General features: G+C 47.5%; 5 protein-coding genes across 5 annotated transcripts; 1 reads left to right on the top strand and 4 right to left on the bottom strand.

Moving 5' to 3' along the window:
• Nucleotides 1–492: 492 nt before the first annotated feature.
• On the bottom strand, nt 493–1663 carry HIS1 (ATP phosphoribosyltransferase; the record flags this gene model as incomplete). Its single annotated transcript, XM_033575601.1, has 4 exons — nt 493–728; nt 797–934; nt 1003–1521; nt 1570–1663. The coding sequence occupies 4 exons, from the start codon at nt 1661–1663 to the stop codon at nt 493–495; spliced, it is 987 nt and encodes a 328-aa protein (XP_033421456.1).
• Nucleotides 1664–2227: 564 nt separating this feature from the next.
• Nucleotides 2228–2769, top strand: RPS28A (40S ribosomal protein eS28; the record flags this gene model as incomplete). The annotated part of the gene is made up of 3 exons (XM_033575602.1): nt 2228–2288; nt 2358–2441; nt 2708–2769. 3 exons carry the CDS (start codon nt 2228–2230, stop codon nt 2767–2769), a joined length of 207 nt encoding a protein of 68 aa, XP_033421457.1.
• Nucleotides 2770–3421: 652 nt separating this feature from the next.
• On the bottom strand, nt 3422–6962 carry msh3 (mismatch repair protein MSH3; the record flags this gene model as incomplete). The annotated part of the gene is made up of 3 exons (XM_033575603.1): nt 3422–4909; nt 4978–6074; nt 6164–6962. The coding sequence occupies 3 exons, from the start codon at nt 6960–6962 to the stop codon at nt 3422–3424; spliced, it is 3384 nt and encodes a 1127-aa protein (XP_033421458.1).
• A 713-nt stretch (nt 6963–7675) lies between these two features.
• On the bottom strand, nt 7676–9448 carry ATNIH1004_011038 (uncharacterized protein; the record flags this gene model as incomplete). Its single annotated transcript, XM_033575604.1, has 1 exon — nt 7676–9448. The coding sequence occupies one exon, from the start codon at nt 9446–9448 to the stop codon at nt 7676–7678; it is 1773 nt and encodes a 590-aa protein (XP_033421459.1).
• Nucleotides 9449–10216: 768 nt separating this feature from the next.
• On the bottom strand, nt 10217–11460 carry ATNIH1004_011039 (Rab geranylgeranyltransferase subunit beta BET2; the record flags this gene model as incomplete). Its single annotated transcript, XM_033575605.1, has 5 exons — nt 10217–10259; nt 10313–10437; nt 10487–10938; nt 11006–11291; nt 11362–11460. 5 exons carry the CDS (start codon nt 11458–11460, stop codon nt 10217–10219), a joined length of 1005 nt encoding a protein of 334 aa, XP_033421460.1.
• Between the last annotated feature and the right edge of the window lie 630 nt (nt 11461–12090).

Here is a 12090-nt window from a genome sequence, read left to right on the forward strand (position 1 = left end):
TTCCTTGTTCGAAATTTTCCCTCTCCTTTTTTTTCCTCTTGGTTTTCTGGAGGCGATACCCCTACCCTACTCTGTCAACTTGTTATGATGATGATAGTACGGTTCACGAGAAATACCGACGGCTTCAACACATATTGGTCTATATAGAAAAATCATACGCATTTGCCATGGACCTTGTATATTATTACGGTGCACATGTATAACCAACACACATTAAATAGAGAAATATATACGGATTGAATCTACATTCATTCCTATTCTAGACCACCGTCCTGTATAATTTCATCTCTTGCAAACAGTTAATCTATACCGCTTGTCCCAGAATATCCATGAAAAAGGAGAGAAAAAGAAGATTAAACAGAATTTCCAAACACATATGCCAAGAAACAAATAAATCCGAGGACAGAAACGATACAAAGAAAACGCAGCACGCCACATGCCAGCATCATAAGTAAGAAAAAAAAGTATGAAAAAAGGAGAATGGGAGACATCTCAATCCGTTCTAGAGTTGTCAATGGTCAAAACTAAAATATCTGTCGCGCCCACCTTGGTCAAATCGTCCATCACTGTGGCGATCTTTTTCTTCTCGACCATTGAGCTGACCGCCACCCAGTTCTCGTCTTCGAGGGGTGTAACCGTAGGAGCGCGCTTTCCGGGGGTAACGGCAGAAGCAGTCGACAGTTCGGAGCGAGGAATGTTGTAATGGCAGAGAACGTACTTCTGCGCTGCTGTAGAGAGAAAAGAAAAAAGCATCGTTAGCGGGTCCAAGAAAGACATGCAGAGATCAGGATCATACTAATGACACCACGAATGCGGGAAGCGATGAGTTCCACAAGAGGATTCTGCGTATTCTTGGACTTGACCAGAACAGAGGTACTCTCAACCACTGTATCGATGGCTTTAAGGCCAGCAGCCTTCATGGTTTCACCGGATTCTGTAGCAGTGATCAAGAGTCAGCTAGCACTCCCACGCACAATGATCTAGTCATTTCGTATAACGAACCGACAAGGTCGACAATGCCATCAGCTACACCCAAAGCGCAAGCAGCCTCAACACTACCACCGACATACTTAATTTTAGTGCGTAGGTTATATCCACCGCCAGGACGTGCTAGCTTGTTGACATCACCCTCGCTCTCAAGGCCGGCGAAGAAGGCCTCTGCCAGAGCCGTGAAGCTGGTGACAACATTTCGACCAACCAATTGCTTTGCCTCCGTGATATTGCCCTTCTCGGGTACCTGCACCTGCAGCTTACAACCCCCGAATCCTAGATCCAGTACCTCCTCCACGACGGATACTTCATCCGAGGGCAGCTGTGCGTCATGTTCGGCGACCTGGTCGCGGCCGGTGATCCCCAGATCAACGCGACCCTCGCCAACGAACGTCGGAATGTCTGCGGCGGGGAGGAAGATTAGGGCAATGGGAAGGTTCTTGACCAGAGCAATATCCAGACGGGTCTCACGACGAAACTGAATGTCGCACCCTGCCAGGAGGTCTAAAGTGGCTTGCTGAAGTCGACCCTCTGTTGGAAGAGGTCATCGTGTTAGCTGCTGGTTCTTTCCCGGTTCACCTGGAGGTGATGGCATATTGCGGAATAGCGGTGAGTCATGAGGGGCACTTGCTTTTGGGGACGGCGAAAAGAAGTCTTCCCTCGAGGCTAACATGGGGAGTAATGGTCAGTGATGGGAACTGAAACGGACAAGGCACAGATACTCAAGAAGATCATATGGAAGGAACAAAGGAGTTGATTGACTCACTGGTTAACGAGATCCATGTTCACTGACGATCAATGCGCTGGGCACTTGTAATGGCAAGGATTCTGGCCAGAGATACAATGGGAGAAGGGGAGGGGGGGAAGGGAGATGAAAAAGAAAGTAGCAATGAGGTGACAGGGGGATTCCGAATCAGAACGAGGGACAATTGGGGCTCAATAAGAGAAGGGTGAAGCTGGAGGAAAATGAATGTATCGCGAGAGTCGGAAATGGCCTAAGAGCACTTGGTGCCTTGGTGCCTATTATTTATGGCAGAAAAAGTAATGCCGAACGGCTCAGGTGTCGATTAGCCCTGAACCCTCGCGTAAAGTCTTGCCCAAAACAGAAACCCAAGCCCACACAAGCCGCAAATCCTCAATTCCATTTTCACGCCGGCCTCAACTTCCACCTCTGCCGCCCTCGCCATCTACACCTCCTTCCCGTCAATCCTCGCTGTCGTCAAGCCCTATCGTCAAGATGGATGCCAGCAAGCAGCCCGCTAAGCTCGTCAAGGTCACCCGTGTCCTTGGCCGTACCGGTAAGTTTGAGGCTCGAAATCTTGCGCGCATGAGAGATTCCCGTGTGTGAAGTCTGATTCTTGATATAGGCTCCCGTGGTGGTGTCACCCAGGTTCGCGTCGAATTCATGGACGATACCTCTCGCAGCATCATCCGTAACGTCAAGGGCCCAGGTATGCGACCCCGTGTTGATATTTTATATTATCCCAAAATCTATCCCCTTGTGTTCGTTTGTCCCGAGAAACGATCCCCGGCATAGAACGGCTTTCAAGAAGTCCCACAGTTTCGGAAACTGGAATTAGTTGGAGTAAGAGACAACGATCGAATTGCAGAATGAACATCGGGACTTGGAACATTTTTGCCGCAGGGACCTCGTGGACTGGGAACACGCGAACCGGCGCAAGTTGCATAGGCTAACACATTTCGCCGCTGCCAACAGTCCGGGTCGATGACATCCTGTGCCTGCTCGAATCCGAACGTGAGGCCCGCCGTCTCCGCTAATTTCTTTCACCCCTCCGAGTTCTACTTATCTTTTCCCTCTCGAGGCTATGTACGTTTGCGTGCGTTGGAAATGATTTTGGGAGGTCGGGAAGGCAAAAAATTATCATGGACTGAGATGCGACATGCCGGTTGTGACTGTTTCTTTTCCTTGTTTTCTTGATCATTCTGTGTCGAAGTTCCGGAGATTAGAAAAGAGTGAAAAGAACGATCAACCTGAAATGAAACAAGAAAAAAATTTGAAATTGACGGGTTCGAGTGATTTCATGCTGTTACGAGACCATGTCGCGTTCTAGTCTCTTGAAGAGTTGTGGCCCATGAGTGTATGAGTCCCTTCAGAGCACCTCCGAAGTTGGTTTCTGCATCATGAGGCCTTTCCTACATTTCTTCGTACCAGGACGGATGACGGAGTCGGGTTGGAATTATCGAACAAAATAGAAGATATCCATAATCTTGAAACTCTTCCGGTTCCTTGCCTTGTTGACCTCAGTTCCCACTTTCGAAATCAGCGCTGGGTCATCGATCCATTGTAGCCAAATAAGATATATAAGGTAGGAATTCATATATCAACTCATACAAAAGGAGCTCTGGACATGCACTCAGAAGGGAGAAAAAAGAATTGGGCAAAGGAAATTCCTGCTCTATCTGATATAAATTACAATTGCTCTGCGCTGCTGATTAACCGTTCAATCAGCGCTTCATCTTCACCTCCTTTGGGTGAATTTCCCATAATATTGCCAATTGCAGTGACAATTCCAGTAACTCTCCGGCGCTGGATTTTGTCTTCTAATTCAGCGCTTTTTTCTTTAGCAACCTCAAGCAGGGGCACTGGCAAATTTGCCAAACGCGCTACATTGAGTCCATAACTGCGATGAGCCACACCCTCTCCAACCTCGTAGAGGAAGGTGATCTCTTCATTCTTGCCGGATCCTGATTCCGTAAACCGCATGTGCACATTTCGAAGCTCATCGTCGCGGAAAGAATGTACCACTGAGGCAAGATGCTGATAATGCGTTATGAAGAGGGTGAGACTTCGTAATGACCTGACAACATAATCAAGAACCGCCTGTGCGATTGCGACGCCATCATGAGTAGATGTGCCTCGGCCCAGTTCGTCCAAAATGACCAGTGAACGAGGTGTTGCTTGCTTGAGGATGTCTGCCGTCTCGGAAAGTTCGACCATGAAAGTAGATTCGCCAGCCAACATATTATCAAAAGCGCCCATACGGGTGAACACCGCATCGAGCATACCAAGCTGAGCTGACTGGGCAGGAACGTAAGAGCCAATCTGGCCCATAATGGAAATGAGGGCTATTTGTCGTACATAGCTGGATTTACCACCCATGTTGGGACCCGTGACAAGGAGAGCACGGGTTTTGTCGCTGTCTAAATTGATATCATTGGGAACATAGCTATCCAGCAGAAGTTGCTCGACCATTGGATGACGCCCTTGACTCACATGGATACGTGTATTATCAGTATATTCAGGCTTCACATATCCAGGCTGGTTGGCGATAATGGAAAGCGAGATTAAACAGTCAAGAATCGCAAGGGATTGCACACAATCCCGGAAAGACTGATAATTGGCTGATATATCAGCTAAGAGACCTATGTATGCCTTATCACAAGCCGCTGCCAACGCTTCTTTGTGTTGGTCTCTCTGTCGTAGCAGCTGAATAACTTCAGGCGTGTGAAATCTTGAGACTTTCTTAGTGCCGCTTATCTTCATCCATGATGCAGGCACCCTTTTAATATTGGCCGAGCTATTCTCAACTTCGATCAAATATTCAATGCCCGCAACAGTGGTATACCGCACTTCTTTCCTCTTGAGGGTTTCGCTAGCGACAGAGAGATGTTCCTGCAACTCATGCTCAACGCTGCCGATCCCAAGTTTATGCTCACTTATCTCTTCTGTCTCTTCCGACTCTCGAAAGAACGCATATTTGTCGTCACTTTTAGCGGCATGCATATTAATCTTGTCCAGAAAGAACAAGACCTCTTTCAGGATTGTAGGGAGGGACACAATAGCATCACTAACAACAGAGGACAGAAATCCAGTATCCGCTGGGGATTTAAACTCTGCAAACTCCTGGGCAATCATTTGCAAAGTCTGTAAGACAGTAACAAGCTCTGGGCGTGTGCACTAGGTCATACTGTCAGCTTGCACTTTACTATCGGAGGAACTCAATTCAGAAGGCCGTAAGTATGTACCTTCCCATAGTATATTCTTATCAAGCCCTTCTCCAGATCACTCTTCACTTTGCCAAGCAACCCTTTAATCCGCTCGACCAGAGAAGTCTTTTCGAGGCTCTTCAGCTCTTCAACGGCGTTGATTCTTTCTTCCAGGCTTTGCTTGTTTAGCAGAGGGCGCCCCACCCATTTTCGGAGCAGTCTCTGCCCAAACCGAGTTTGCGTTCGATCCAATGTCCAAAAAAGACTACCTTTGGCGGATTGGTCTGTTTGGTTTTGATAGATCTCGAGACTCACTAAAGTGTTCCCATTGAGAAGCATGTGTGATCGGGAGGAAAAGTGTTGGAAATACTTTGTGAGCTGGAAAACATGCTCCAAACCATATTCTGTCAAATGTTCGATCATCGCTGAAAGGCATATCGTTACCTGCTCAGGTAGGTTGAGCACCTTCTGGAGTAGAGCGCTCGACAGCCCGTCATCTGCAGCATTAAGTGCCTTCATCTTCTCGGCGTAAAAACTGGAGACATGGCTATGGCATTCAGCGGCCGCAGTTTTCGATTTTGTCGCTCGCTCAACACGAATGCTATCACCAAAGACATTTGTTTTGCTGCCAGAAAGATGTTGGACAATTTTCTCTGTTGCCTTTGATAACTCCCCAAGGATAAGAAGCTCACAGGGAGCGATATGAAGTAGCCGTGTCTCAATCTCACTTCTCATGAAGCCATCCTCAAAATCATCATAGATTATATCTCCCGTAGCTGGTTGTACGGCCACGATTCCCACATGCATCTTCTCATCGTTTCCCCATCCTCTGGCATTTGTCTCTGTGATACAAAGCATATATCCAGTTGCCAATGAAGCTCCAGTCGAACTCGCATGTGTAGGCCCTTCCAATCGATCCACATCGTCAATGTAAGTCGCCTTCGTATATAGATTGGTGAGCTTGCGACCGAAAGGGGCGTTACGGTTATCGCCAGCAGCCTTGAGAGCGGCGGTCTCTATCTGCCGAACTACTCCAACCTTGTGTCCAGCAGAGACCAGTCGTTTCACATGAACATGCAGTCTATGCACCGGGATGCTGGCGGACGCAAATCGGTCGAGATGTGCTTCTGAAGGATCTGGATAATTCTAAGAGTGCTTTCAACCAAAAAAAGGTTTGGGAGGGATGGAAGGGTCGATGACAGTTCAAAGTAAATTCTGCACTTACGTTCGTCAAAACGAAATTTCCCAGGGATACAGATAATATTCAACTCCTTTGCAGCCACCCTCGCATCCTCTCCGAAAAACCGGAACTTGTAGCCAACTTCAACTACCAAAATCGTATCCATGTGTTTGCGCTTGATCTCAATGACTTGTTTCTCCATCGGGGTTAGTTTGCTTCCGCCTTTCTTTGCCACAGCCCTCCCCTTGGCCGGAGGGACTGTGGTGGTTTCTTCCTCTTCATCGCCTTCTGCAGCCTCTTCTGCTGCGGGTGTACTCTCACTAATAGCACGTCGGCCGATTCCAATGGCGCAGTCCGGTCCACCTAACTTCCGAACAAACATTTTGCGTAGCCTTTCTCTTTCCTTCCGTCGTTCTTTCGCTTCTTCCTCATTTATCTGTGCATCACCCCTCTCCGCATGGGCAGCGGGCGAGCTATTGAATCGAAAGAGCTCTGTTCGTTGGCTACTGTTTAACAATGGAGCTTGCTCTTTCTGAAGCTTTTCACGGTCCACAATTTTTGTATCGCTTTGTGAATGGATACCGTTTCTTTTGGTCCGCTTGGGCACAGGTGCCACGATATCTTCGTCATCACCATCATCTATCATGTGGCCCTCATTCCCATTCTTCTTCTCCTGTGTGCTGACTTTATCCACTCCATTTTCTATGCCTCGCTCGCTGCCAATAACGTCCTGTTGGCTCGACTGCACAGATTGTGGCTTCCTCGTGAAAAAGCTGGCGATGGTGGGCTGTTTCCGCTTCAGATTAGGCGAAGTAGATGACGATTGAGATGAATTTAGAGGCATTGTTTATTTCCCCATACCAAATATCCCGGTAAATGACAACGTTTTTCGCCTGAAAATCCAGGAAAGATGGGGTGAGTTGATAGAAACAAGGTGGCGGCGGGATACCTGGAGCCTTCAAGTGCTGGGGAAGACTTGATTAAGTATGAAAAATCCCATTAACGATCCGTAGTCTGATTTTTCGCCTGCAAGAAACTACCAGCTCTAGACACACTCAAATATTTCAGCAACAACAATAATAATAAAAATCGATCAGCTGTTCAAAAGTCCATCCCATCGCATCTTGCGGAGCTTGACGCGTGAACGCGCCAGAACGTGTTTCAAGGTCATTCAAGTGGATTATCTAAGCAGCCAGTTTGGGCTAGGTCAGTTAGTTAGGTTAAGCCTCTAAATTCTGTGGATTGTTCCTGTCAACGCAAATTATAGTTCTGAGTTTCATGAGTCTATAAGTATAAGCTGAAATAACAGGATGCTGCCTAGTTAACACATCAATACACACTGGCTATGATCCCACTGATCTCCCACACAATAGCGATCGGTGTCCATCTGTATAGAGGAAACGTCAATATATAAATGACCCGTGCAAGCAAATTCGTGGTAGGATTTGGTTTGCAGTCCAAAGTCAAGACTGTAGTTTCAGAGGAACAGCAAGGAAAAAGACGATACGAAATAATTAATCAAGAGGGTAATAATCAAACAAAGACCATTTGCGACGGCTAGCAAGAGCTTCCATCCAAATAAAGCCGCTCAAAATCATCCCCGTCCAGATCTGAAATTGTCGCCTCTGGCGAGGTGGCGCGTGTCGCAGGTTGAGTTATGAAGCTTTGGTCAGCGTCGGTAGTGTATACACTCTCCTCAATAGGCAGCTTCGAGAGTGAAGCAGCCAGGGGGTTATATGAGAATCCTGTATTGCTCTCATGGCTTTCGAAAGGACTTAGGCCAATACACTGGGCATCGCCAAAGAAATATTGTGGTGGATATGCTGCACCACTGTCTATATGTCGTTTGGGTGCTGGAGAAGTCCAGCCCACAAGAGGGTCAATCCGGCCGTCAATGCTGAAGAGTGGTTCGATGTTTTCCTTGTCAAGAGAAAAAGGCGCTGTGTATTTGGCTGAGTCTGAGCCATAGCTGCTAGAGGTCATTGAGTGGAAAGTCGCGTTATATGAGTCGTGCCTAAGATACGGAGATTCAGAGACCAGCTCATCCCCACAATGGTCATTCAAGACTGGCCTGCGCTGGTTTGACCCATCACGGAACACACTGAACTCGTTGCGAGACTTGCTCCTATGCTGATTCAACGATAACACAAGTTCATCGGTGTCATCCCAACGCGAAGAATGGCCGCCGAAACGTCCTGGCAGCTGAAAAGGACTTCGTGGAATATGCAAGCCTCGCTGATCTAAGTCCTCAAAATTCCCTAAATCATGTTTAGCTGATTTTTTGCTCCGTTTCCTATCCTGACCACGATGGATGTTAGAATCTGTTTGAGAGAGAACCCGCTTTGCATGATTTGCCCGCCGTTTTGGGACTGGAGTCTCCCCTTTCAGGGGGCTGCTGTCTTCGACATTTCCAGAGATAACACGTTGCTTTCGCAAAACACCAGTAGGTGAAAAGATTAGTTCAGTTGGCTCGACACACATGGAGGTTTTCTCCATCATTTTCAAGATGCTCTCATCTTTCTTCTGGTTGCGTTTGCGTCTCATTTGCTCCGTGGCAGAATCGAAAATATCCATCCCAGGCCATAAGACGCCTTTCAGTCTAGCAATTTCTTCTGCCCTCTCCTTATCCATCTCGCCATAGTTATCATCGATGAATGGATCGTAGTTCAAGGGAGTATCCAAGGATTGCGAGGCCTTATCTGCTATGAACTCTAATGCCCCGGACCAACTGGGTGTACTCTGCATCTCGTCCTCAACATTTGTTCCATGTTCTTGTCTCCACTGATTGAATATAGGATTGACAGGGTCCTTTGACGGCAAAGTGCAAAGTGAAGGAAGTTGAGTTCCGTCATGATCTTGACAATCAGAGGCCGGATGGGCATCCGGGGAGATGTACCTGGAGTCAATTACAGATCCATTGGCGGTCTCTGGATCTTCCTTCAGAGAAGAATCAGATAGCCGTGGGTCCAGATAATCAGGGAGAGAGCTGCTAGGCAAGGGACAGACGCTCGGAGGTGGGACTCTATATCCATTGTTCCGTCCTGCAGCAGAGGCCCCCTTATGTGTCGTTGCTTTTCCCTGGGGCTTTTTCTTGCGAACTTCTTTCGAGGACATTCGATCAGACAATAGTTTTGCCAGATTATTGGACTTGTACCATCGGTCGTACTCATCGAGTGAAGCCACAGCTTGAGGTTCCTGGTGACTGCGTACTTGGAGTTTGAAATAATGGGATAGATGGGCCTTGGATGAAACATGAGTCAATAAGTGAGACACATCGCTGAATCTGGGGCGTTTGGGGCAAATGTTGCATAAAAGTGCAGCTGCATCCATTGTGAGTTACCCTTCCAAAAACATAAAAGGATTAACTATGGCAAGCCTTGAGGAGGGGAGCAAGTAGGACAGAAGTGTAGGCCGTTGTGTGAAAGAGCGAACAACCTGGAGACAAAGATAGAAGGACGGGCCCTGGGGTAATGAAATAAAAATCCCCTTCGAAACCCGAAGCAGATATGTTCGAGGACCAGCCCTGGAGATGCTACTGCCACCAGGGCAAGTAAGAGGAGGATCAGAAGTTTTGCATTGTTGCCCATCCGGGCTGGCAGGTGGTGTCAATTGGAGAAGGAGCTGCCCGCCTACTTTGGGTGAGGCAGGAACGATAGGGGAATCGATAAGCAAGTACTTCTCCAGTACCTGGTACCAGTGACCAGGTACTAAACAATAGGCAGTAGGAGGTACCGGGGTAGGTAGGGTAGACCGCCGGTTTTACCATCCATACATGGGGCGGGTGAGAAGAAGCCTCGGATAAATAGATATTACTATGTCAGCAATCATTGCTGTGACAGAACAGTTGGAATTCTTGCTCTTTTTCACTGACATTAAAACTAACTATAGAAGCAATTGTCTTATGCAGTTGAAATGTACCATTGCATCTTAACAACCTTTTAACAGGTCATTGTGAAGGTGATTGAAGCGGAATAAGTTGCAATGCCTTCACTGTTCTCCTGCCTTGTATCCCATAATCCATGAAGATAAAGAATAACGGGTTATTAGATTGCAGGAGGTGTTGGAGCTACGAAGATGGACGCTACGGCCGACGTAGTGCTACCTCGTTAAATATTTGGATGCTATTTCTTTCGGCATACAACTAGAGATTATTATTAGTATACAAGACAGTAATCAAAGTGTCTTGTTACTTACTAGACAGGATCCACTTCCTTAACACCATCATATTTAAGGAGGCTCAGGCCTGCAATAGCAAAATGGGTATGAAAAACATCAACCATGTGGCCTGGCCGGTCAGAAATCCCACCAGATTCCGGATCCTAGCTCGAGTCAGACAAATTCGGATCAAGGTGACGGAGTGAGACAAACCTGACAGCACAGTATGAAAGCAGCGAGCTTTTCACCATCAATCCAATGAAGCCTGTCAATGATAGCCAGACTTGCCCCGACCCACCAGCTATAGCATACGTCTTCTAATTTCTCAGGACGTCCATTAAGCCCACCCTTTTCCACCTGCCGCTCACTAAGCCAACCACCCAAGCGGTCATTATTCACCAGGTCAAGTCGCCCAGCTATTGCCAGAGCGCCGACACAGGTGAATATCTGCCCGGCATGAGACTCGGCGCCTGGGCGAATGCCATAGCCTCCATCCAGATTCTCACATTTCTGGATATACGCAACAGACTTAGGGACATCAATCATATCAAGAAGTCCCATGAGTGACAATGCGTTAAAAGCGCCATATAGAAAGCGAGTATCCATCTCACCCCACTCATCACCCATGAAAGCGCCCGTATCCTTGTCCTGTAATCCTGCGATAACTACAAAACTATTTAGCACGCCTCGCGGGAGAAAAGGGAATGTGATCAGCAAATAGTCACGTCATACAAGTGCCAACTTTCCGTGCACCTCCTAAGCCACGCTTTTCCAGCTCATCTACTGCATCCATTAATACGAGTATTTGCACTGCTGAGACAGTATACAGCATGTGCGCATCGTGGCCGGGAGCAGCCCCAAAGCCGCCGCTCTCCTGCTGGCACGAAAGAACAAAGCGTACGGTATCTTCACGGGGTAATCCCTCGGGGCAACCAAGAAGGTGTAGGGCTGTCAAGCCCCAGTAAACTCCATTAAGTCGAAGATGCTCGGTGAGCCAATATTCTAGCTCATCCCTCCTCTAGCACCGCTTGTCAACCATCTTCCCCACCATGAAGAGAAGAACCATGGTTGGGATATAAATGACGCACGCTGTCCAGGTTTTTGATGTAGTCCACATGTTTTTGGATGCACAATTTCTGGTCGGATGAGCTGCCAACAGCTCTACCGGGGCCTGAGGCTAGGGACATGCTGGGTTCAAGGTAGGCTTAATAAGGCTAATTCATATGATGTCAATGTCGCGGCTGTTAGCACTTCGAGGATAGCTTTCAGCAGGTAGCTTTAATAGTAGATCATGCAGACACTCTGGCAGATCCAAGTAGGTATATTGAACCACTCAGCATAGGAATGGCCTATTCGTTTTCGGGTGACAGGATTAGCAAGCTAACAAGGGCAGGGCATGATATAAAGCGAAGCAAAATGGGCGATTTGCTGCACAGTCACTGTCGTATCTGGTGAGTGCAAGCCGACTCGGCAGACGAGGGGGCGGGAGAAAACCTTTTTTTCCAAGGATAATTATTATTGTGCCAAGCTTCCGACTGAGAGGGCTGGACTGTCACGTGATGAATTGCCACCTAAGCAGAAACCCGAGCCCACAGAATAAGTCTCGGAATAAGAAGTGGGGCAATGTTTCAGCCAGGCGATTAGGGCAGGATGGTGGATGAACAGTGGTGTGAAACCCCTGAACGCTTGTGTCGGTGATTTATTTTGTTTTTAGTTTTTTGGGGTGCTGAAATAGGAATCCCAAATTATACTCTGTGGCAACATTTGGTTCGGTGGCTGTCTCAATATTCTGTCTAACATAGAATTCTGACTTTCTG

This window comes from Aspergillus tanneri, assembly GCF_003426965.1.
Source record: "Aspergillus tanneri strain NIH1004 chromosome Unknown AapTan_8_pilon_pilon_pilon, whole genome shotgun sequence".
Lineage (NCBI taxonomy): Eukaryota > Fungi > Ascomycota > Eurotiomycetes > Eurotiales > Aspergillaceae > Aspergillus > Aspergillus tanneri.